At 41.4% G+C, this 23,090-nt stretch overlaps 7 protein-coding genes and 1 non-coding gene across 15 annotated transcripts in view; 4 read left to right on the forward strand and 4 right to left on the reverse strand.

The window, feature by feature from the left end:
- Positions 1-23,090, reverse strand: part of LOC135935197 (F-box/LRR-repeat protein 15-like) — a 60,622-nt gene that overhangs the window by 25,261 nt on the left and 12,271 nt on the right. The gene's annotated exons all lie outside the window — the stretch shown is intronic.
- Positions 27-1,070, reverse strand: LOC135935227 (glutaredoxin-2, mitochondrial-like). Of its 2 annotated transcripts, none has more exons than XM_065477398.1 (4): positions 965-1,070; positions 500-620; positions 322-426; positions 27-263 (listed from the first exon to the last, which is right to left on the reverse strand). In XM_065477398.1, exons 2-4 carry the CDS (start codon positions 599-601, stop codon positions 168-170), a joined length of 303 nt encoding a protein of 100 aa, XP_065333470.1. In that variant the 5' UTR covers positions 602-620; positions 965-1,070; the 3' UTR covers positions 27-167. The 2 variants fall into 2 exon arrangements, with proteins under 2 accessions (XP_065333470.1, XP_065333463.1); XM_065477391.1 differs by having other exon boundaries at positions 500-670; positions 965-1,063.
- Positions 1,124-11,035, forward strand: garz (Sec7 domain-containing protein garz). Of its 6 annotated transcripts, none has more exons than XM_065477214.1 (33): positions 1,124-1,258; positions 1,458-1,581; positions 1,737-1,935; positions 1,992-2,110; positions 2,170-2,278; positions 2,337-2,437; positions 2,498-2,648; positions 2,706-3,121; positions 3,442-3,604; positions 3,649-3,872; positions 3,922-4,099; positions 4,154-4,269; positions 4,324-4,450; positions 4,506-4,651; positions 4,709-4,911; positions 4,963-5,086; positions 5,139-5,347; positions 5,404-5,740; positions 5,881-6,169; positions 6,222-6,364; positions 6,418-6,533; positions 6,588-6,747; positions 6,825-7,047; positions 7,200-7,390; positions 7,447-7,672; positions 7,736-7,917; positions 7,979-8,137; positions 8,759-8,965; positions 9,025-9,138; positions 9,191-9,453; positions 9,505-9,604; positions 9,686-9,895; positions 10,570-11,035. In XM_065477214.1, the coding sequence occupies exons 2-33, from the start codon at positions 1,480-1,482 to the stop codon at positions 10,750-10,752; spliced, it is 5,790 nt and encodes a 1,929-aa protein (XP_065333286.1). In that variant the 5' UTR covers positions 1,124-1,258; positions 1,458-1,479; the 3' UTR covers positions 10,753-11,035. The 6 variants fall into 6 exon arrangements, with proteins under 6 accessions (XP_065333286.1, XP_065333304.1, XP_065333294.1 ...); XM_065477232.1 differs by having other exon boundaries at positions 3,658-3,872; XM_065477222.1 differs by having other exon boundaries at positions 2,501-2,648.
- Positions 8,337-8,431, forward strand: LOC135934898 (U6atac minor spliceosomal RNA). The gene has a single exon (XR_010574157.1). It is a non-coding gene; the product is annotated as a U6atac minor spliceosomal RNA (small nuclear RNA).
- LOC135935238 (zinc finger CCHC domain-containing protein 24-like) lies at positions 11,032-11,652 on the reverse strand. Its single transcript, XM_065477414.1, has 3 exons — positions 11,512-11,652; positions 11,302-11,454; positions 11,032-11,233 (listed from the first exon to the last, which is right to left on the reverse strand). Exons 1-3 carry the CDS (start codon positions 11,521-11,523, stop codon positions 11,114-11,116), a joined length of 285 nt encoding a protein of 94 aa, XP_065333486.1. The 5' UTR covers positions 11,524-11,652; the 3' UTR covers positions 11,032-11,113.
- On the reverse strand, positions 12,833-17,902 carry LOC135935215 (zinc finger CCHC domain-containing protein 24-like). 2 transcript variants are annotated; one of them, XM_065477378.1, is made up of 6 exons: positions 17,455-17,902; positions 15,107-15,314; positions 14,916-15,049; positions 13,614-13,778; positions 13,394-13,545; positions 12,833-13,004 (listed from the first exon to the last, which is right to left on the reverse strand). In XM_065477378.1, exons 1-5 carry the CDS (start codon positions 17,662-17,664, stop codon positions 13,432-13,434), a joined length of 831 nt encoding a protein of 276 aa, XP_065333450.1. In that variant the 5' UTR covers positions 17,665-17,902; the 3' UTR covers positions 12,833-13,004; positions 13,394-13,431. The 2 variants fall into 2 exon arrangements, with proteins under 2 accessions (XP_065333450.1, XP_065333442.1); XM_065477370.1 differs by having other exon boundaries at positions 12,833-13,545; positions 17,455-17,901.
- LOC135935187 (brachyurin-like) lies at positions 19,108-20,770 on the forward strand. The gene is made up of 6 exons (XM_065477325.1): positions 19,108-19,406; positions 19,466-19,616; positions 19,739-19,908; positions 19,961-20,056; positions 20,123-20,268; positions 20,564-20,770. Exons 1-6 carry the CDS (start codon positions 19,250-19,252, stop codon positions 20,741-20,743), a joined length of 900 nt encoding a protein of 299 aa, XP_065333397.1. The 5' UTR covers positions 19,108-19,249; the 3' UTR covers positions 20,744-20,770.
- On the forward strand, positions 21,367-22,734 carry LOC135935208 (trypsin-1-like). The gene is made up of 6 exons (XM_065477357.1): positions 21,367-21,507; positions 21,570-21,747; positions 21,809-21,981; positions 22,044-22,142; positions 22,201-22,349; positions 22,418-22,734. The coding sequence occupies exons 1-6, from the start codon at positions 21,411-21,413 to the stop codon at positions 22,595-22,597; spliced, it is 876 nt and encodes a 291-aa protein (XP_065333429.1). The 5' UTR covers positions 21,367-21,410; the 3' UTR covers positions 22,598-22,734.

The raw sequence follows: 23,090 nt of genomic DNA on the forward strand, positions 1-23,090 counted from the left end.
TGCCTCTAAATGAAATCATTTTCGAAAACGGTGAAAAATTAGGAACGTTTATTAAGCAGACCCAATAAATGAAGAAGTAAGAATTAAATCGCAGTTCAGGCTCTCCTCCAAAAATAAATATGGCTCTTAAACAGTGAAATTAATCATAAGGTCCGATGCTACAATGTCTAGTCCAGCATCGCTTGCAGCTGTCCCGATTGGTGGAGGGCTTTTGTGTCGGTGCCTCCTCCAATGCATTTTCCCTTGACAAACACTCTAGGCACCTGTTAAAATTGAAATTGTAAGTATAACACTGCGTTAAATAAAACAATGAAAACTCACTGAACGTTCTCCAGTCATTTCCTTCAAGACATCTTGGTACTGGTCTCCATCACTGCGCTTGTCAAGTTCAATAACGGTGTACCTGACAACCATATTGTCGAACACCTAGAGACAATTACATATTATTATTTTTCTTTTAAGTATATTCCAACGCCAGGTATTGTATGAATTAATTTACCTTTTTGGCCATGTCACAGTACGGGCAGTAGGATTTTGAAAAGATGACCACATCATCCTTGGCGATCATTTCCCTCACCATATTCGCAATACGTCCACTCATGTCTACGGGTTCGGGTTTGCTGAAAAGGAAGCCCATTTTTAGCCCTTCGATACGGCTGCTTTTGCTGCTCTAAAATGCAGACACAAACTAAAATCAACGACGCACAACACCAGACGTGTATCATACAAAGGAACACTGCCCCTGGTTTTGCGTATGTACATAGTTGTTTTTATCTCTCACCAGGCAAATAAGGAAAAATTAGGCAAGGCATAATTACATAACAAGGCCCTGCGTGCATTTCTTTCGCTAATCCAAGTTAAATAATGAGGGCTAAGCTTTGTATTCCTTCACCAAATATGTACTAGATAAGAGGCTACTTATTATTAATTTTTCATGCACGAGAAAGATAGAATAAATTTTTACCTGAGGAAAAATGAGAGGAAACCAAAGGTCGCGTGCTCTGCTACTGTTGAGGCAGGAAGGAAAGCTTGGCTTGGCTTGCTTGGCAGGATCAGCTGACGGCGCACAGCACAAAAGAGGGCGTGCGCATTTCGTTTTTCACATTTCTGTGTCGATTCGTCGTCGCCAAGCTGGAGCGAACGTCAAAAAGTGCCACGGATTGTGTTTTGATAAAGGTTTTCTCGTTGTTTCGGCCGCCGACTGCCAGAAAACGACGGACCTTTCTTGAAATGAAGAGGCGTATTTGATCCTGAATCGGTACAAAGATTTTTTTGCTCAATTTCCTCCTCCGTGTCCGTCACTGGTGTTCCTAAGACGGCGAAACAGATTGGCCTTATTTCACTATTTTCTCTTGTTTACAATACCATAATTATTTACTCTTTGCTGAGCATGTCATGCTGACGTGTTGATGTTGATTGAGTTTGTTTATTAATGAACTCACCGAATTTTTTTTCAGGCCGACACGCACTAAAGAAAAAATGCCTCTGCCAGGAAACGGAATCTACGTGGTCCAGGGGGAGATCTCCACCCTGTTGACCGCGATGCGTAGAGGGGTCAGATGGTCCTCACACAGCTATGTGGTTTGTTTGTTTTTTTGTCTCTCATTTTTTTGTCATTTTTTTTTTTAATTCCGATTTTAAAATCCACAGAATAATATAGTTGTTGTCAAGTCTACTTTGGATTTTGTATAAATTTAGGAAATATTGTGAAATTTCCCCTTGTATTTGATTTTCAGGACGAAGAGCAAGATGCTCTTATGAGGAGTTTCACCGACCTGAAAGATGTGCTAAACCAGATAGGTGATCTACGGGAACTGGACCCTAATCACTTTTTGGGCCCTTTTCTGGAAGTGATCAGATCAGAAGAGACGACGGGACCCGTCACCAGCCTCGCGTTATCAGCGGTCAATAAATTATTGAGTTACGGACTGATAGGTTAGGCTTAACAAGTTGTGGCAGTGAATTGTGCTAATTTCCGCACCAAAATTCAGATCCCAAGGGCCGCAGCATTCCGGCGACTGTTGAAAATATTGCAGACGCAGTCACTCACGCAAGATTTGTCGGCACAGATCAAGCAAGTGATGGGGTTGTCCTCATGAAAATTCTTCAAGTATAATTTAATACTATTAAGTTGTGAAATTGCTCATAAAACAACTCTGAATTTATCAGGTTCTCAGAACGCTCATTTTGCATCCTGGCGGCGTGAGCCTGACGAACGAGAGCGTCTGTGAAATCATGCTGAGTTGCTTTAGGATATGCTTTGAAACGAGATTGAGTGGTACGTGGTGGCTATCTTTATTACACCAAGGTCGTCATTGATTTTTTTCCCACCATAGAGCTGCTGAGAAAATCGGCCGAGCATTCTTTGAAGGACATCGTGCAGCTTTTGTTCTCTCGGCTCCCAGAGTTTGCAGATGATCATAGGACCTCAGGGAAGGTGATCAATTTTCACTCTAGTTCCTTAAGAGCACAGTGACATGGTTAATTTTTCACTTAGAAGCTGAAAATGAGAGCGAACAGTATGGATGCAACCAATCGCAAGCAGAAAAAGAGTAAAGTGAGCTTTCGTACAAAATCAAAAGCAGCCAAAGGAAGCGAGGAGAGCGCTGCACACGAAAAGGAAGCTAGTCATCCCGAGAAAATGAGAGGTTTCGTGAACAACCCTTTTAACTCTGAATTGAAATCTGACCTTTCAATTAAATTAGACGTTGAAAAAACGCCAGAGCCAGCGGCAGAGAGTCCGCAACCTGAAACCCTCGCTGTGTCCAAAAAACAGCAGCATCTGTCCACGACCCCGCTCACTCCCGCAGGCAATATTGTGGACATGCAGGGCGAATTCCACCGCTCGCCCAGCATCCCTGAGGAGGATGCTTCTGCCGAGAGGGCTGCCTTGGATTCGAGCGGAGACTCTGGGCCTGGAGAAACCGCTCAGGATGACCTGAACCCAGACAGTGACAAGGCAGAAAATGTCATGCCCAGTCCAGATGTCGACTGCGGACCCTGCGTTGTAATCACGATGGAGGATGCGTTAGAGGAAGATCCTACGGCTGCGGTCCAGAACAGTGCTGAAGGAATCGCAGAAGCGTCAGCGGAATCAGGCCTAGCAACGCCCGATTCAAATGTAAATATGGAGCTGCGCATTTCTTTTTGTATTTAATTTAATTGGCAGTTTTTGTAATTTAAAAAACACTTTAAATGCGCACCAATAGGTAGGCTAATTCTTTTAACGCACTTTTAATTAAAAAAAATATGGCTCTATTTTCTGGGTATAGCCTTGCTTGTGAAAAAATATTTTGAAACTTACTTTAATGAATGTTATCTACATTGCGTGTTTCAAATTTTGGAAAGACTATTATCATATTTTTAAATGTTACGAGAAAGAAATAAACTCTTATTTCAAATTGACCAAAATTTGAAATGAAATACTTTGCGAATTTTCAGAGAGAAGATTCAAAGCAAGATGAGTTTATTCCCGACATTGAAACAGGCAGGCTTGAGGAGGAGCCAAAAGAGAACGAGAAAACGCTTCAGTCAGATTCCAAGCTGCAGGACTATGTCAATGAACAAGGCGTCATTTTCATGGCCCAAGACATTGGAACTGAAGGTATACATTAGATTTATTTTTTAAAAAGCTCATTTTTAAATTAGTTGATTCAGCACCTCTGATTCCTTATGGAATCGCTTGCGTGAGGGAACTATTCCGCTTCCTTGTTTCTCTCTGTAATCCGCTCGACAAGCAGAACACGGAGGTCATGATCCACACTGGACTCACACTTTTGACAGTTGCGTGTGAAATCGGGGCCGATCACATCAGCCGCTACAGCTCGCTGCTCAACCTGATCAAGGATGATTTGTGCAGAAACCTCTTCTCCGTAAATCTGTATTTTTTCATTGTTTCATGATGTTTATTATTTGGCTCAGTTGTTGAGTTCAGAGCGTCTCTCCATTTTCGCCACCACTCTTCAGGTGTCTTTCCTCATGTTTGAGTCGATGCGAACTCATCTCAAGTTCCAATTGGAGCTCTACCTGAACAGATTGATGGACATCATCGTGTCTGACTCACCAAAAACTCTATACGAACAGAAGGAGATGGCTCTGGGTTTGAACAAAGATTTTTGTCTACGTTGCAAAAATTTTTATTTAATAATTTCAGAATCTGTCGTTCAACTGTGGAGAATTCCTGGTTTAGTGACGGAACTGTATTTGAACTACGACTGTGATTTGTACTCCCCAAATTTGTTTGAAGACCTCACCAAACTCCTTTCTAAAGTATGTTCTTTATTTTCCCGTGACTATCCAGCCAGTATCTGGATTTTTTTGCAGAATGCGTTCCCTGTAGCTGGTTTGTATAACACGCACCTTCTTTCCCTTGATGCTTTGCTTACAATTATCGACGCGATTGAATGCCACTGCCACAACAGAATTTTAAATCAGAGGCAAGAAGTTAAAGGTAGTTAATCTTCATTGCTATCTTTATTTTTTAATCAAATGTATCTCAATGCCAGGTGATACTGATTCGCCACTAGCAGATGATTCTTTAAAAGCTCTTGTTGAGCAGAGTCCAGCTTTTGTCTTCCGAAATGGCCGACAAAAGGTGTCAAAAAATATTCCCAGCCATGAGCAACTGATGGCCATAAAGTGCAAAAAGAAGGTAGAATCTCTTACATAATATGTTTGTCTTCAGTTAAGAAAAACTACCTATTTTCAGCTTCTTGCCACGGGCACTGAGCATTTCAATGCCAAAGCAACCAAGGGCATTTCTTTTCTTGAAGAAAACCACTTGCTCTCCAATGCTCTGGATCCCAACGACATTGTGGTTTTCCTGAAAGAAAATCCAAAGTTGGACAAGAAAATGATAGGAGAGTACATAAGCAATAGGAAAAACCTTAAAGTGTTGGAAGCATTTGTGAAGTAATTTTTGTTTTAAATTTTGGTACATAGAAATTAATCATTTTTGGACAGATCGTTCGATTTTGTCGAATTGCGGATTGATGAAGCATTGAGGCTTTATCTTGAGACATTCCGATTGCCAGGCGAGGCTCCCTTGATATCCTTAGTCTTAGAGCAGTTTGCAGACCATTGGCATGTGAGTAGTTCCTTGAGTGATTCGTCTTGTTATCTAAAACGATTTTTAAAAGAAATGCAACAACGAGCCTTTCGCCAATGCGGACGCTGCGTTCACCCTGGCCTATGCTGTGATCATGCTGAACGTTGACCAGCACAATTACAACGTGAAGAGACAGAGTATTCCCATGACTCTGGAGCAGTTCAAGCGGAATTTGAAGGGGGTCAATGGCTCGCTGGACTTTGACGAAGAAATGCTGGATGACATTTACGAGTCGATAAAGTAGGCAGTCGATTTCTGTCAAATTTCTAAACTTATTCCTCCCTCGCTCGAAACAGGAAAGAGGAAATCGTAATGCCTGCCGAACAAACTGGCCTTGTGCGAGAAAACTACTTGTGGAAAGTTTTGCTGCGTCGCGGTGCCAGCAAGGAGGGCGTCTACATCCACGCCCCGAACGGTCTTTTTGACCACGACCTGTTCTCTCTCATCTGGGGTCCGACGGTGGCCGCGCTGAGCTTTGTTTTTGACAAAAGCAACGACGCCACCATCTACCAAAAGTCCATCTCGGGCTTCAGGAAGTGCGCCATGATTTCAGCACACTACGGCATGAGCAACGACTTTGACAACTTGATCATCTCGCTATGCAAGTTCACCACTTTGCTGAACACCTCTGAGGTAAGAACCAAGGTTTTTTCATGGAATAAATTCATTTCTTGCATTTTTTTCGCAAGAAATTTGTAAAAATTGAGTGTGTGAAAACACTGGGTGTTAAGCAAATGCAACCCTGAACAAAATTCTATCATTTTATTAAACAGACACCAGACAACCTGACAATCTCCTTCGGAAGCAACACCAAGGCCATGTTGGCTGCCAAGACGGTTTTTAACCTAGCGCATCGACATGGAGACATCCTGCGAGAGGGATGGAAAAACGTCCTCGACTGCCTTATTCAGCTCTACAGGTGCAAGTTGCTGCCGAAAGCGTTGGTGGAAGCTGAGGATTTCATCGATCAGTCCGGCAAGATCTCGCTAATCAGAGAAGAGCTTCCTCTTCAGAAAACCGAAACGGGTCTTCTGAGTTCCCTCTACTCCTACCTCTCTTCAGGTAAGAAAACGCCAAGAATATGGAACAAAGAAATCAAGGGGTCCTTTTACAGAACCTGCGAATTACAAGGGTCCGTCTCCTGAAGACCAGGAGTACATAAAACAGGCTCAGCACTGCGTGCGAGAGTGCCACTTGGAGCACCTGGTGACCGAGTCCAAATTCCTGCGTCTTGATTCCCTCCAGGAAATGGTCAAGGTAAATTCTGCTCTTGATAATTTCCCCAGTTTTCTCTAAAACGTTGGTGCCAGGCTTTCATCATCGCCTGCCACGGCCCTGACGGGCATGTGACGTTGGAAAGTTCATTTGACGAGGACGCAGCCGTCTTTTTCTTGGAGATGCTGATAAAAATCGTCATCCAAAATCGGTATGCTGGGTTTATTTATTGCCCATTGTGAATTAAGAGCCATGTTTGCCGCAGGGATCGGGTCAGTACGATTTGGTCAGCAATCAGGGACCACATCTACAGTCTAATCATGGGAGCTTCAGCCTGTGACCATCACTTCCTGATGGAACGTTCGATTGTTGGACTCTTGAGGCTTGCTATCCGTCTCATGCGAAGGGAGGACATGAGCCCAGTGGTGAGAATTTTGTCCTTCATTTTAAATGTAATTTCCAAAATCAACATACAATTCAAATTGTTGCTTGTTTATTCCAGGTATTGCAGTCGCTGCGAATGCTTTTGTTATTGAAGTCGCACACTCTGTACAGAGTGTCGCGTCAAATCAGCTTTGGCCTCTATGAGTTGTTGAAGACGAGTGCTTCAAACATACACACCGAAGCAGACTGGGCTATCATTTTCAACCTTCTGGAGTGCGTCGGAGCTGGTGGACATCCGCCCAAGATCGTCGGCGACAGCAGTCAGCCCTCCAGTGATCAAGGTGCTTAATTTGTTCATGTCTTGTGGCATTTTTTCTTTACACGATGTGAATATTTTAGATGAAGATTTTATTGGTTCAGAATGGAGGGGTAATCGAAAATTACTGAACCCGTTAGTTTAGAATCTGGAGTGGTTCAAATTTAATTTTTCCAGGTGGTGCCAAGTCTGACGGCGAGATCCAACCTATCAACACGTCGGAAACCAGCGGAATCGAACGAGGCTACACCTCTGACTCTGAGCTTCAGTATGGAGAAAGTCTTAAATCCAAGCAAACGCCTCCCAGGCCTCTGAGTCCCGGAGAAACGGCTCCAAGCGGTTGCAGTAGCCCTGGCGGATGGATTCTGGTAATTTTTACATCACAATTTTTTTAATGGAATCCACATTCTGTCATGATTTTTAGGTTGGAAAAGAAGGTGATATCCAACCCGTGCAGGTGAAGCCTTTCCCTGTGAACCAGTGCAGTATTGTCCACGAAAGGGAGTTGCTGGCGCACGATTCGCACGCTCTAGTCAAGTGCGTGGAGAGTCTGGCCTTCTTGGTCCGAGACGTCGCCCACATCACGCCGTACAACTTTGAGAACTGCGTTAGATGCATTAGGACGTTTGTTGAGGCCAGCATCTTGAGCAGTGAGTCCCTGCTTTGTTCCATCAAGAATGAATTTTCTGACTATAGTTAATGATAAATTTCAGACGACAAAAAAGTTGCAGGGAGGCTCGGCAGCGTCGGGAGGGACCCTAAGCTGAAGAAAAAGTCCGCCTCCAAGAAAAGGCTGGAGTCGCATCGCAGCAGGGAAAGAGCCTCCAACCCATATGATGCGGATGAGAGCGACCCTGAGGACATCCCAAGCAGCTACCAACAAGTTTCGATACAGGTACGGTTCACGGATGGTAAAAAACTGATTTTCTCTTGCTAAAGTAATGGTTTTGTTCCAGCTGCTGGACTTGATGCACACACTGCACATCCGCACAGCTCAGATTTACAAATCGTGGTCTGCAGAACATGGGGACATCTCTTGCAATTCGCTCTGGTCAATAGGGTGGTGCCCTCTGCTGCAGGGAATAGCAAGGCTATGCTGTGATAACCGCAAGCAGGTAAAAAAATAGAAAGCGAGCCTTTTCCGCAAATATTTTTATTTCATAAAATGTCAAAAACTGATAATATTCCTTTGTGAACGTATCATCAATCAGAGGGAATTAGTAAAATAAGCAGAGTTAAAATAAAATTTGACGCTAAAATGTACAAGGAAAGTGCTTGAAGTGTTAGTATGGGGCGGATCCACCGCAATAATTTGTGTTGTATGAAAGGAGAGCTGGTTAGCACTCCCCTTGACAAGGATGGAATTTAAACACACAATATGGTAAGGCACAACTTACCACATTTTTTTCCTGGGAAATTTCTGGGAAATTAACTTATGAGGAGATGTACAATAATTATAATTCACATCATATAGCTTTATAATGAAATAATTTGTAAAATGCAACGGTTCATAAATTAAATCAACGATGGCTTAAGAGAACAAACTGCACATTTTAGTAATCTGTTTAAATTTAAAATTAATTAAATTATAAACTAGTAAATTTAAAATTGTTAGTTTTATCGTCTGAATGCGTATTACTCGACACGTTATTCCAAAGAATTCCAGCCACCTCAAGAAGAATTAATATTTGATATCCCATTTTTAAATTAATTTCTTGGCTCCTTTGTTGCACCAGGTGCGGACAAGCGCGATTACTTATCTGCAGAGAGCACTCCTGGTACCTGACCTGCAGACGTTGTCGGCTGCTGAATGGGAATCGTGTTTCAACAAGGTCCTCTTCCCCCTGCTTGCTAAGTTGTTGGAACCTGCTACCAACAGCGAGGTTGATGATCCAGCAGGAATCGAAGAGACAAGAATGAGAGGAGCCACGGTGTTATCAAAGGTATTTTACAATCTACTATTTTTGGAGTAAATTTATTAACTCTACATTTAAAATTCCAGGTTTTCCTGCACCATTTGACTCCCTTGCTATCACTGCCGACGTTTACAGGCTTGTGGCTGACGATTCTCGATTTCATGGACAAGTACATGCACGCAGACAAGTCGGACCTTCTGGTGATTGCAGTTGCAAATTTTCCTTTCTTGTTTTAATTTATCTAATTCATAGAGTGAAGCTATAACTGAGCTCTTAAAGAACATGCTCCTTGTGATGGACTCGGCGAAGGTGTTCAACAGTGACGATGGCTACTCTCAGTTGTGGACCGTCACCTGGGAGAAAATCAACACATTCCTGCCGCACCTGCGAGAAGACTTGTTCAAGTCGCACCCGTCGGTGGAGGAGCAGAACCGCGGCCCGTCGCCGACCATGCAGAGCCCGCTGCCTGGCGAAGTCTCTCCCCCGCCAGCCAGTCCTCCGCCGCCGCCGCAAAGGTTGAATATCCAAACGTCTGGATCGAAATTTATTACTTCAAGCAATTCCAGCGCATCGCCACAGGCAGACGCAGCAGCCCGGCCTTCCAGCATCATTTTGCAGCCGCCGATGCAGACGATTTCAACTCCGATTTTCAGTCCAACCACGCAGGTACGGTGCACTTTGATTTCTCCCTGGCTTTTTGATTTTTATTTCACCCTGGTTATTTTTTATTTTGCTTCCTCTCACCAGCCTGTGCAACTCAATGCAGTTGCAAGTGCACCGCCAGCTTTGCAGCAGAGCCCCGAATCCCCAGACCCTGCGGCATTCCCCTTGTTTCCCTCTACCTACCCGCTCACAACCCCGTACTTCATGCAGGCTGGCGTCTCGAACGCAGTCTACCCGCAGCACCAGTACCTAGGCCCCAGTGGCTTTTATGACCATTTTCAACAGTCGCAGCAGGTGTGTTTTGTGTTCATTCATTTTTATTTGGTAAATATTAATCTCTGCTTTCGACAGTCTTCGATGATCTGTTTTAATAACAAAAATAGCGAACTCCTTAAGTGCATTGTTTGTTCAAAGGCTTTTGATTGATCAAATTCGGCGATTTTTTGAGAAAAATATTAATAATAATGTTACATTTGATTTGAGAATAAGTTTTGCTATGTAGACAAATTTTCTTGAGTCAAGTTTATTAATTGGTTACATTTAAAACATTTCAGAAATAAAACTATCTTATGGTTCGATATGGGCTCTTTAAAGGTATAGCAATAAATTGCAATTGTTTTTAAAATTGGTTAAATTCTATTCTATTTTTCGCTGTTCAGTGTTCAAAATATTAGCAATATAATTAATTAAGATGATTACAATTTAAAAAGTACTACTGATGAGGCCTGAGGGCTGTTTATTTAATTTTTCCTGCTTTAAATTATTTACTAATTGCTATTCATCAAAATAAATCCGCGCATAGCGTTGCCATTTTGTATAATTTGATTTCATGTAAGATGTCGTAGACTTTCTTGTCATTTCATATAACGACGCAATAGACATCTTTCTGACTTAAAAAAAAATCCAATTGCTCGATGATTGTTGTGCCCCATCTGCATTCTAATTTCTAATCCAATGATTTCACGCAGTACGTGCCAGTAAATCTTCCTGTGGCGTCATCGCCAATCCAACCCGCGCTGAACGCGCCCAACAACGTGGCCGTGTCAACGCCGAGCGTGGGCTTGCTGCTCGACCCCAACCTGATGAAGGGCACCAGTTTGCCTGCCCTACAGATCGTGTCTCCGCCTGCCCCACAAAGAGAGGCAAACTAATTTCGAGATGACACGGAATAATGGACACAACTTCTAGAGTTAGCCGTACCAGTGATAATTTGATGTTATACATATATATTCAGCTGTTATACATAACCCTAATTTACACTTTGTAAGAGTTGAAAGTCCCGCACTGTGAAGCACTTCTTGTTTTCTACAATTAAAGAGACAAATAACCGCAATTTAATTGTAAAAAATGTGAAACGGGATCATTGTTAACATGTTATGTGGTTATGAATTTTTTTAAATAATTGTCGGTATTAAAATTTTCAAACTCAATAAATTTTTCAGGCATTTTTATTTCCACCTCTTACCCAAGGAAACAGATTATGTATATTTGGAATTGCAACATGACAATTTTTCATTGGTAGTTGGAGCGGCAGTTGTATCCCAAAATCTTGCACTTCTCGCACAAGCTAGAGAGATGCGCCTTCTGCAGATCGCATTTGTCCTGGTCGCTCGTTGTTTTCTCCAGTGGCGTCTATGTATATATAAAACCAAAATTATCAACACCTCGGTCGGTCGATATTTCTGGCATTTTTTGCTCACCTGTTTGTAAGGGTAAACGTTGACCTTGCACGACTGACACTCTTGGCCCATGTTTGCCCAACTGTTGCCCGACATCCACTTGCGGCTGCATTTGGTGCATCGGAACTCGCCGAAAACCCTGCCGCCTCCTTGGTAAGGAGTTTTACCTGAACCCTGTCCGATTTGAAAATTCTAACAACGGGTAACACAGATTGCAATATATAGTAAAACCTGGTAGCTCATTTGTGGATCTGGATACTCGCGTCGTTACGGCGTACTATCGAAAACAGAACTGACTGGTGCGAGCACACGAGCACAGTTGCGCGGAGAGTCAAAGTAGAATTACTCCGGTGAAGCACCAACTTTGTGCACAGACGAGCAATGAGCAATTGCGAATAATTTGCCACCCTCCATATTCTTTTGCTTTAAAAGTACCGAAATAAATATATTTTAATTTTCAAATATAATATCCAAAGATATTATTGGTTATTTGTAGTGTCTAGGATAAAGAGGGATCAAAAAAGAATAAATTTAGCATTTTTTTTATCATTTATTTACTTGGTGATTAGTATAAAAAACCAAATCAATAATAATCTCGGCAATTTCGCCCCAACTTCTTGCATTTTTCGCACAAATGGCTCAGATGAGCTTTTAATGGATCCGATTTGTCAGCATCGTCCGACTTTTTCAAGTCCATCTATGCAGCCAAATTAATTAAATTGTTAATAAATCAACTAAAACTTTGTACCTGTTTGTATGGGTATACATTAATGTTGCACTGAGTACACTGTTGCCCCATGTTGGCCCAGCTATTGCCGGACATCCAAACCCTCGAGCACCGAGGGCAGCGGAATTCCCCGAACACCCTCTTCGATCTTTCCTTGATACGGAGTCAACTTTGGCGGCTATTGTAAGTTTAAAAAGATTGGCATGAAATCAGCACGACACTTCTGTACCATTTCTTATACTTCGCCAGAGCTCATTTTGGGGCTTATTATGAAGAGTGCGGTGCGAACAAAATACGGTTTGATGAGAGTGCCTTGCCTTTAACTCTTGAAGCAGTCGGGCAGCGCACAGCAAAAAGCCACGTACTGAGCACAAGTGATTTGCGGAGGGGAACAACCAAATCAAACACCTTTTCCCAAGCATATTTTTTATGTATTTATCGCTGGTGACGCATGTAAAATCGTTTTACATCGAGTTATTAGGGTGTATTTCGATCAGATAATTTCTTATTAAACACTATTCTAATAGTATTGAAGCCAAAATGCAATTAAATAATTAATAAATAATAATCATTTTGTAAGCGAATCGCCCTGCTAATTGGAATTGGCCAAAAAATATGAATCTGAAATTTATTTTGATATTCTGAAAGGGTTTTTATTGAATAATCTCGTACGACTAAAATTATTTTCACAACTGAGCCTACCTTCAAAGGTTTCAGCTTATATAAAAATATAGAAGTGGTTTCCGCATTTATTAATTTGAGAAATTCACCCGGCAAAAGTCACATTCAATTAGGAGATGTAATGTTTATACCAAAAAACATGAATGGTGGTGATAAAAATCTCATTTTATTCTCAACACATAATAAAACAGAGAAAGCTGCACAGTTTAACTGGAGTTGACAGTTGAAATTAATGAAAATAACGTCTCCGTTGATATCAAACATACACAATCTGGCGTTAATCGATTCACGGGCATAACTAAATGATTCAAGAACACTAAAACAGAGCGAGCATAAAAGGTGAAAAAATGTCACAAATATATTATTTGCATCGTTTAAAATCCACGTCATACGCGAGGTGGATAATTTTGCAGCACAATTTATACAGATTAAACAACTGACTCTTCCTTATTATTGGAAAACACGTCATTTTTATCAGTCGGACCCTGAGCTTGCTTGAGAGAAAGAGAGTGATAACAAAAACCATTTATTTATCGCTGAATCACAATCGTGCAGACCGCCATAAAAAGAACGTGAACTCTTTCTCGTTCGTTCGTTTTTTTGTTTCATATATTATATTATATTCCCTTGCACGAACGAAAGTGAAAACAAAAAATAATAAAACAACCGCGTGTGGAAACTGAGTGCGAATTCGCCTTAACCTACCCAGTCTGGTCAGTGGTGTGGATTAAAATTTTCAATTTTTACTGAACCCTGCGGCAGTAGAAGCCCAGATTTCTGCACTTCTCGCACAGATGCTGCGGGTGCACCTTGGACTGATCGGACACGTCCAGGCCGTCCGGTTTTTCCAGGGGTCGCTGCAATATTATACAAATTTTCAAGAGAGGTGCGATATTTATTGGAGAGGAAGCTATAAGCGACAAACCTGTTTGTGCGGGAAGACGTTGACCCTGCATTTGATGCACTCCTGGCCCATGTTGGCCCAGCTATTTCCAGACATCCACTTCCTCTTGCATTTGGGACACTTGTACTCGCCGAAACATCTCTTCTTCCCCTGGTACGGGGTTAATCCATCCCCTTTCGGTAGTGCCTGAAATTTTTTAATTCAAAGTCAAATAAAAAATAAATTTTAAGCCGTTTTATTTGAACATTTTAAAAAGGGGATTTTAAAATCAATTTTAATGCTAGTTTAGAAGGTTTTTTCGTGATTTCAAAACATGGCTAAATCCAACTGGAATTTCTAGCATTTTTAAAAAAACTGATAAAGAATATAACACGCTAGAAATAAGCGTTCGAGAAAGAAAACAATTTAGAGAAAACTGGACTGCAAAAAAAATCATTTTTGACCTATTTAGACGTTTTCCCCCATTTTTGGCAAAATTTGGATGGTATTTCTTTGTCAACTGTGTGGTTAGAAACAGCTTAAAAATACACGGTTCGTGCTCAGTTCATTTTATGATTCTTTAAGAACGAATGAAATCGCAGAAACAACAGTTGATCGTCCAAACTTGATAGCTGTTACAGTGTTTAGCCTCTCTCTCTCTCGGGCGGTGTTATTGAGACTCAATGCCAATTTGTTTGCTTGCAGGGATTAGACCGTCAAGAACGAGATTAAATAAGCACTTTTAATTCTACTTCTCTCAAAATGACCGCGTCGATTAAAAATTTGTCCTTTGGATACACTAAAAAGATTTTTAAAATTCTAATTCAAACATCTTTTAAGAATTCCCGATTTTTTTATTTTTGAATTGGAGGAAGTGCATCGCTTTAAAAATGTCAACGGTCGGGTAGTCGACCTAGTTTCTCTTCTGATGCGCGTGCATCTCCTGAATTCATCGTCACTTTTGTTTTCTTCGACAAAAATTAGTTGTGCGGCCGGGCCAAACGCGAGTTCCGCAACAGTGTGGCTCTCTCTCTGACTCTATCCCTTATTACTTTTGGTGGACGGCCGCGCGGCACGGCTGAAAATATCCTCTCCCCTACTTTGGCAATGAGTGGCACACACGAGCATTGCGCTGACTGCACGCCAAAGGATTTCGCTCGCTCTGGCTGGCATCGTCTGCAGATCGTGTTTATAAACTTTGTACGAGTGTCTTGTGGGTGGCGCCGCTAATAATTAAGCCCCTGGAAATAGATTTGTTTTCGTGGGCGCCGCGTGTCGAAAAATGCAAAATAATTCCCAGCTCTAAGTCTCAGCTGCTCTCTTTTACAAATTAATAATTAGCACCTGAGGGCAATCTTTGATGTAGTGGCCCTTCTGGAAGCACAGGTGGCACATGTAGGTGCTGGGAGGGCTGCGCTTCATTGCCATCTTTCTCTCCACTCCGATGTTGAGTTCGTCGAACTGCTCGGCCAACTCTCCTAAACCGACCCTTTCAATCAATTTACCCTGAGTTAAATAATTTATTTATTTCGTGCCTATGTTGTAGCTCTCGTTGAATCCGTTGGCGGCCAGGCCGTTGCTAATGGCCGAGGCGAGTCCTCCGGGTCCTGGCGCGATCGGCGCGAAGCCGGCAGACCCGGCCGCAATCGCACCATTGTATTCGGCTGCCGCGTAGCCTTGCGGCGGCTGGTTGCTGTACGTTGTTTGAGCTGCTGGACCAGTCACATACGTGTTGATCTTCACCTAAAATCACCAGTGTAAAATTTGAGAATCTTTCCACATTTATAAAAAAAATATTTGAATAAATGAAAATTGTTTTTATTAATTAATTTCATTTGCTTAAAAATATTTTCCTGCTGATTAATTAGAGCATATATTTCATGAAGTATTAGGGAGCAAAATTCTCACTTTAAAAACGCCAATCTTAAACGGTAAGGAATTATTTAAGACGGGAAAATTTTATGGAAATTATCATCACATTTTCTCTTTTTGACTGCCCAAAATTAATAATGTTCAACGATTGGTGATGCGGAAGCGGAATTCGGAAACCTTTGTAGTTTTTATTTATTTATTTAAAGATGAAGGACGCCGAAGGGTCAGAGATGAAATTTAAATAATAAAAAGTTCATTGAAGAGCAGTTGATTCCGCATTTGAATTTTTGCTGCGCAATATTAGTGCAACGATTCCATTAAAAGTTTTAAAGAAATTAATAGTGAACATTTATGCAATCTCTTTGCACTACCATTTCGCAGATTGCATAACTCTCAAGACCTTTTGAAGTTTTTCTTCTCTACGGCGTACGTTCCGTTTTTCGATTATTAAAGTTTGTCAATTGTATTTTTTTTTCACAAGATAAATTGAAAATGAGCTTATTGTTAGTACTGACCAAATATCACCTATTGCATCACGCAGACTACAGAAATAGCGGAAACAACCGCGATAAAAACTTGTTTGCTCTCTTCAAGAACTAATTTTAAATCCTCGCCAGAATGTTAATCTTTGTTTGTTTTACTTAGTATGTTAACACGTCAGCTCAGCAGTCGGGCATATGCGCTGTTCATGTAATCGAAATAGTCATACTATTGTTTAAAAGTCTATACGAGCTAAGACTTTTTAAGGGATTATACCCCGATCAAAAATTGATTCGATCTTCTGTTTATTATCTTTCTACATTAGTACATGAAATTTTTTGATTTTAAGTGTAACTAAATTAAGAAACTTTTGTTGCAAGAGAGTTCATGGATTTCGGACAGATCTTAATAAACATAGTGCTCTTTTGCTTTTGATTTTACAGATTTTATAAATAATATATGATTTGACCGCGTTTATGTTACTGCGGTATGTCGATTCCTCTCGTGTATTTCTATCAAAATGTTGTGTTCCAGAGGGATATCTCCTTCGGTAAAATATATATGAACATGTAGAAACATAACGATTCAACAGAATTGAACGCATAAGGTTTTGAGCTAATTTCCTCAGATATTTGATAAATTTAAATTTACATTGTATTACATAAAATACTAAGAATATATATTTAAAAGAAAAATTCCAGCAAAAATTTAAACAGTAGCCTGTGTATGATTTTAGAATTGACCTATTTTGACATTTTACCCGATCATTAAAGAATTTTTAATACAAGGTTTCAATTAATATATCAATAAAATAAAAATTCACGGACATCCCATATTGGGTGAAGTGTTAAAAACCTTAAAAACAGAAACCCTCTAAGCATTTTTTGAATTAGGAATCGCTGAAGGTGGGAAAATGAAGTCGGTTTCTGAAAAATATTTTTGTCTGTTTTTACAATTCCTGCGTACAGATAAAATTGGATTAGTATTAAAAAATCTGTAAAATAATTTTGCCTTTTTACCTTAAATATATGCTCTGGAAATTGGGAAAAAGAAAAATTTCCAGATTGTCGTTTAAAGTAGCGAGAAAATCGGCATCAAAAGATAATCAAGCTGCGAACACCGTATCCCTTTTGAAAATCGGGAATTTATTTCATCGTAATTTTCCCACCGTTGGATAGACCGTGAAGAAATGTGAAAAGGCATTGAAACCGTTTAATTTTCACAGAAATTGAATAAAATGTGAAATTTAACTGTTATTTTTGGTTTTAATTTGATTCTTGTATGTAAACTATTGAGAGATAATTATTCAAACTAAGAAAAAATATCATCAGCAAATCAATTTAAAATATTTTTAGCTCTGTGTCAATCAATCCACTTTTATCTATACGGTTTTAGAAACAACTTCATTGCCTCAAGCAGGCTCAAGGGGTCACTTTTTTCTTATGAAATTGTCATTTTACTTTAAAAAAATTCGAAGTTGAACCTTTAAAACAATTCAAGGCTGCAAAATATGTGTTTTAATAGTCCTCACGTATTGGTTGGGCGGACAGGCGTCCACCTGTTCGTTGTGCTTGGGCTGGTGGTGGTGGGGCGGCCTGGCTTGGTGGGTCTGCTGCTCGGCCAGCGCCATCAGGATGAATTGGGCCTGCGGACTGCGCTGGTACAGGCTGACCAGCTCCATCAGGTCGACGTTCGGGGGCGGCTGGACGGCGGTGGCGGCGGGCGGCATGGCGGCCGGCATCGGGGGCGGCGGGTGCGACGAGACCCACAGCGGCGGCGGCGGCAGGTGGTGCACCGGAGGCGGAAACGGAGGCGGCGGCGGGTGTCGGGGGTGGACGGGCCGGGGCGGGGGAGCGGACGGGGCCTGCACTGCGGTCTCCAGTTCAGTCGATCGCAGGCGCCGCCAACGAGGACGCTGCCTCACATTTCACGGGCTAAAATCGGACTGTGTGCCTGCTTTCTGCCCCCTCAGCGGCCGCTCGCTCGCTCGCTGGCTCGCTGGCTCGCCCGAGCTCCGATGCACCGCATGCAGATTTATTTTGGCGAGCTTTCGTCTTTCGGCCGCCGCAACGCGACTGCCACCTAAGAGTGCTGCTGCTAATCAAATAAAATGCTCGCCGCTGTCAATTTTCACCTTTTTTTAATTTGAAATCATGTGGGCTGTGAAAATAAAAATTGAATTTGAGAGAAACAGAAATTTAAATGTGGGCCAAAATCTGCCATAGGAAATAAATTAAATATTTTTAAATATAATTTTTTAGATTTTTTAGTAATTTTTTCTTAAAGTCTAGTCGACACCTCAATTTAAATGAAATAAAAATTCAAATCCTATTCATTGGAAAATGCGCGACGAGTGTTTCAAATTATTTAGCAGTAGATGATTAGCGTGTAATTATAGAATAGATTATTTGATCCAGCGGGGTCCAGATGTGCGATAAAATTGGTTCCCACTGCGCAGATCCAAGATGGCGTCTGAATGTGGGAAACAAAAAGCTCTCTTTGGATTGCCGTACGAGTGTCAAGAGTTTGTTTTTACGATCCAAAAGACACGATTAGTACAAGAAATGCAAATTACGTCACAATATTGACCAAAACTTGCTTATTTTCGCGCATTTTCTCGTGACCGATTTTTCGCGCCATAACTCCACCGGACGCCATATCTGCGCGTCGCACGATTCTGGCCCCCGCTGATGCGATTGAGGTATTTTAAGAGTAAAACTACTACTGGACAGTCATTTGTCGACCCTTATACCAAACCCTGATTAAAAATCAAAGGTTTTAAATTTTATAAAATAAAAAAAATGAAGGGTTGTTATCAGAGCAGATATAGACTTAATGTTGCTTCAGAAATTCGGCTATTTTGTGAAAAAATCAATATTAATTCTTATCGTTTATCCCATTCTAAGCACTCCAAATTCTAGAGTAGTTCAGTTGATCGATGACGGAGAAGTGACATCGAAGATTAAGGGTATCAAAGCAGGAAAAGCTACGCGTCGGCTTAAGTGACGTCGACTTCAGGATGAGCTTGCTTTTACGATTCTGTTCTGAACAAATCAGACGCAATGAACGACTTTTTTACTATGACAAACCTCTGCTATTACAAATTATGTTCAGACAAGAACTGAAGGAAACATAGGGGATAGGGGTCTTTTTTGTTGTACAAGGATCACGATTAAAGTCGAAATCGGCTTTTGTCTACGAGAAAATTGAAATGTTCCTCACGTGACCAGTTATGCAAACCCGTTAACAGATTGACTGTCATTTAAATGAGCTGAACCTTGAAAAATCAGAAGTGTACCATGCTAATCACGAAAATCAGATAAGAAATGTTTAGAAAAGGCAATTTTCGCCGAAATCCCAGCACAGATCGTGACCCGTCTGCGTCCAGGATGCGAGTTCTCGTGTGCGTGTTGGTGGCGCTCGCCCTCTCAGAGGCCTCGCCGGCCTTCCAGTCCGTCTCATTACCCGTGCGAAAACTGCAAGGTAATAATTACTGTCGTGTGTGTCTGTTATTTATTTTTTTTTAAAATCTCGGTTTGCAGACGTTGTGGAGGAGAGAGTGATAGGTGGTCAGGAATCAAGCATTTCCTGGTTTCCTCATATGGTGGCGGTAATCTCGGACGAAACAAACTTCTGTGGGGGATCGCTGATTTCAGAAAACCACGTAATCACTGCCGCACATTGCGTGATTGGGTATGAACATAAAATGTGGAAGCATTTTTATTAAAATGTCTCTTTAACACCTTTGAAAAAATTATCAATGCGGAAAGTTAAAAAAGGACTTATTTGCAAATTAAATTTAAAAAAAAAAACAGGATGACCAACAGTCACGTGATTCTTGGAACCCTGGAGCCAACGAACACAACTAGCATCGGCTACACGTTCATGTCAGTATCGGAAACGATAATTCACTCCGGCTACAATGTCGCCACCAAGGACAACGACATCGCAATGCTGACCCTGGGCTCCAATGCGCCAACCGGAAGTAAATAAGAAAATGAAATGAACCGCAGTAACTACAACAGGAGATTTTTCAGGCAACATACAACCAGTTCTTCTGCCTAGAGTAAACACGAATTTAGATTTAACTGGACGCAGCGCCCAACTATCCGGCTGGGGGAAAGTCAGCGACGGTACGGCAGATCAAATTAAAAAAAAGCAATTTAGTTTATGGTCACAAAATGACCGTCAATTTGCAGATTCCAGTTATATAAGCAATGTGTTGAGGAACGCAACAGTGCCAATTGTGGACAATCAGGAGTGCTTGTTTGATTACGGCCCTAATTACGTGAACGAAAGGAAATTGTGTGTTGCCACCAACGGCGGCACCGTCGGCGCATGTTACGTAAGTTGAAATAGATTAATTGATACTGAATAATTTAGTTTTTTTAATCATGAGTTCAAATTAAAAACTTCTGAGAAAATCGATCCCAGATTTTCTATGCTTTTTCATTAGTCAAAATTGAAAATTGTGATTATTTTCACTACAATAAGGAGAATGTATCCCACTCGCCAAAGATTGCAACGTGATAAATCTAAATTATGGATTTAATTCAGCCATTCAATTTATAATTTTCTCATTTCAGCGATTAAATCCGGAAAGAAAACATAATTACACGCAATTTTAAATATCATTCTAGGGCGATTCGGGTAGTCCATTGGTCCTGGATGACGTCAACAACGGAGAGAGGATTCAGGTTGGTGTCATGTCTTTTGGCGCCTCTGTTGGCTGCACCCAAGGATACTCCACCGTCTACACCAGAGTCACCAACTACCTGCAGTGGATTCAGGACAACGGCGGCCCAGCTGTCAGACCCTAAAAGCAATAAAATTTGATTTTTTTGATAGCCGCAGTCGTTTAATTTGAAACCACGGGAACCGCATTATCGAGCGAACAAAAAAATGTGGTCATGGTCGCCGCTTGACGAGAGGGGATCGAATAAATAAACGTTTGTTGCAAGTGGATAGTTAAAACTACTGTAAAATTGAAATTCTTGGTGAAAAAAAATGCACTCAACGCGTTTTGGAGTGTTTGACAAAAATTTCAGAGCCATCATCAGCCAGTTTGCTTATCGTCAATCACTATAGTATTTTATTATATTTCCTCTCCTCATAATGGCTTAGTGGAACGCAAAGCAAAAATTTGATCTCGAAGGGCAAACCTATTAGTGATGAAGTGTGAAACGCAAACAGTCTGCGTTGATCAAAAGTAGCGCACGTAGATGTGACGGACGCGTTTTCGTGCGCGACCTATTGTGTTGCGCAACAAAACAAACACTTATTGGACGAGATGTTATCGGTGATTAAGCACGACGATTGATTGATTGATTGCAACGCAAGAAGGAAAAAACTAATTTGGAATTAACCGATGCGAAAAGTAAAGCAAACAAATTCAAATCCTTTTATTGCCCTTAATTGAGATAAGAAGGAGAGAAAAAGAGATTTAAAGCGCAAATTTTCCTCCAGTTTGCAACCTGTTGCGAAAAGATGAAGCTGCTTTTGTGCGCGCTGGCGATCTTCGCCCTCAGCGACGCGTTCGTGCAAAAAGATTTGCTGATTCCACCTCAGAGTGCGGTTGCCAGGGGTAAATTATAGAGATTTGAATCTAAAAATTATATCTAAGTTTTTTTTTTTTTGATATTTCAGCTTTCAACAACAGACTAGAGGAGAGAGTGCTTGGCGGCACTCAAGCCAGCATCAATGAGTTCCCGTACATGCTTGCGATCATCTCCAGTAAAAGCACATCGGGCGAAAACGACGGCTTCTGCGGTGGATCCTTGATTTCGAGCCAATACATCATCACGGCTGCTCATTGCCTCAAACAGTAAAACAGAAAAACGCGACCGATTTTCTGTCTGTGAAACTCATTTCGCGACCTTCAACAGGTACACTGTTCACCACGCCATCTTGGGCACACTCCGACCCTTGGATACAGCCAGCGCTGGTTACACGAAAATTGTGATTTCCGCCAAAAAGCCGCACGAGGGCTTCACTTACTCCCTCCTGGACAACGACATTGCTCTGCTCACTCTGGCGACCAGTGCTCCCACCGGCGTTGGTTAGTCAATTTTGCTTTTAGATAAAAGAGAGACTATAAAATTTAATTAAATCTTCTTACAGCAAACATCAGACCAGTTTTGCTCCCGCGCAGAAGCTTCGACGCTGTCAATCTCGTTGGCAGATCTGGTCTCCTGACCGGATGGGGAAAGATCAACGATGGTAATAAAATATTGAGAGATTTGGAAATATCCGTGTTGAAACCTGACGTGGACTCTAGATCCTGGCACCTACCTGAGCTCGAATCTGCTGAAGGTCAGCGTGCCCATCGTCGAGAACACCATCTGCCGCGGCGACTACGGCTCGGTCTACATAAATGACAAGAAGGTTTGCGTCGACACCGACGGAGGAGCTATTGGCGCTTGCCACGTGAGTAGACCAAAAACATTTTATCAGCGGAAATTGAGGAATTCTTCCTCTTCTTGACCTGACCTCAGGGTGATTCCGGTGGTCCGCTGACCTACTACGACACCGTCAACAAGGAAACCGTCCAAATCGGCGTGATGAACTTTGGCTCTAGTTCCGGTTGCCAATCTGGCTTCCGCACCGTCTACACCAGAGTCACCAACTACACCCAATGGATCGCCAACAATGGCGGACCAGCAGTCAGAACTTAACCTTCTAATATGCTAATAGATATTTATATATTGTCTTCAAACTATATCTTTTCTCAGAATGCAACTCCTTATATACATATATATTTTAGCGGAGGTAACGAAAAAGCAATAAATTTCAGGAATTTTTAACCAACCAACCACCATTTTTCATTTTTCCAAACCAATGATTATGATTTCTAATAGAAGCAACAACTACTTCGATTGGTTTTTTCTGTCAGGAGATAAAATTCTTTAATGCGACTAGGTTTTGAAAATAATGTTATCAATCTCTTTCATCATAAATCTTTAGTTGTTAAATCTTTCTTTGATTCTCTAAAAATAAGAACCTCATTTCCTTGACGCCGTACTAACTGGAGGTGTTATAAATCAATAAAGTCAAACAAAGCGTCGTTTTTTCTGTTATCAGCTATGAATAAGGCTCTTAAGTCCAGTCTTCCGACACAACCTTTGCACTGTTTTGATGTCTTAAGAGCTCATTCATTAGTTAAGAGAA

This window comes from Cloeon dipterum, chromosome 1, assembly GCF_949628265.1.
Source record: "Cloeon dipterum chromosome 1, ieCloDipt1.1, whole genome shotgun sequence".
Taxonomy (NCBI): domain Eukaryota; kingdom Metazoa; phylum Arthropoda; class Insecta; order Ephemeroptera; family Baetidae; genus Cloeon; species Cloeon dipterum.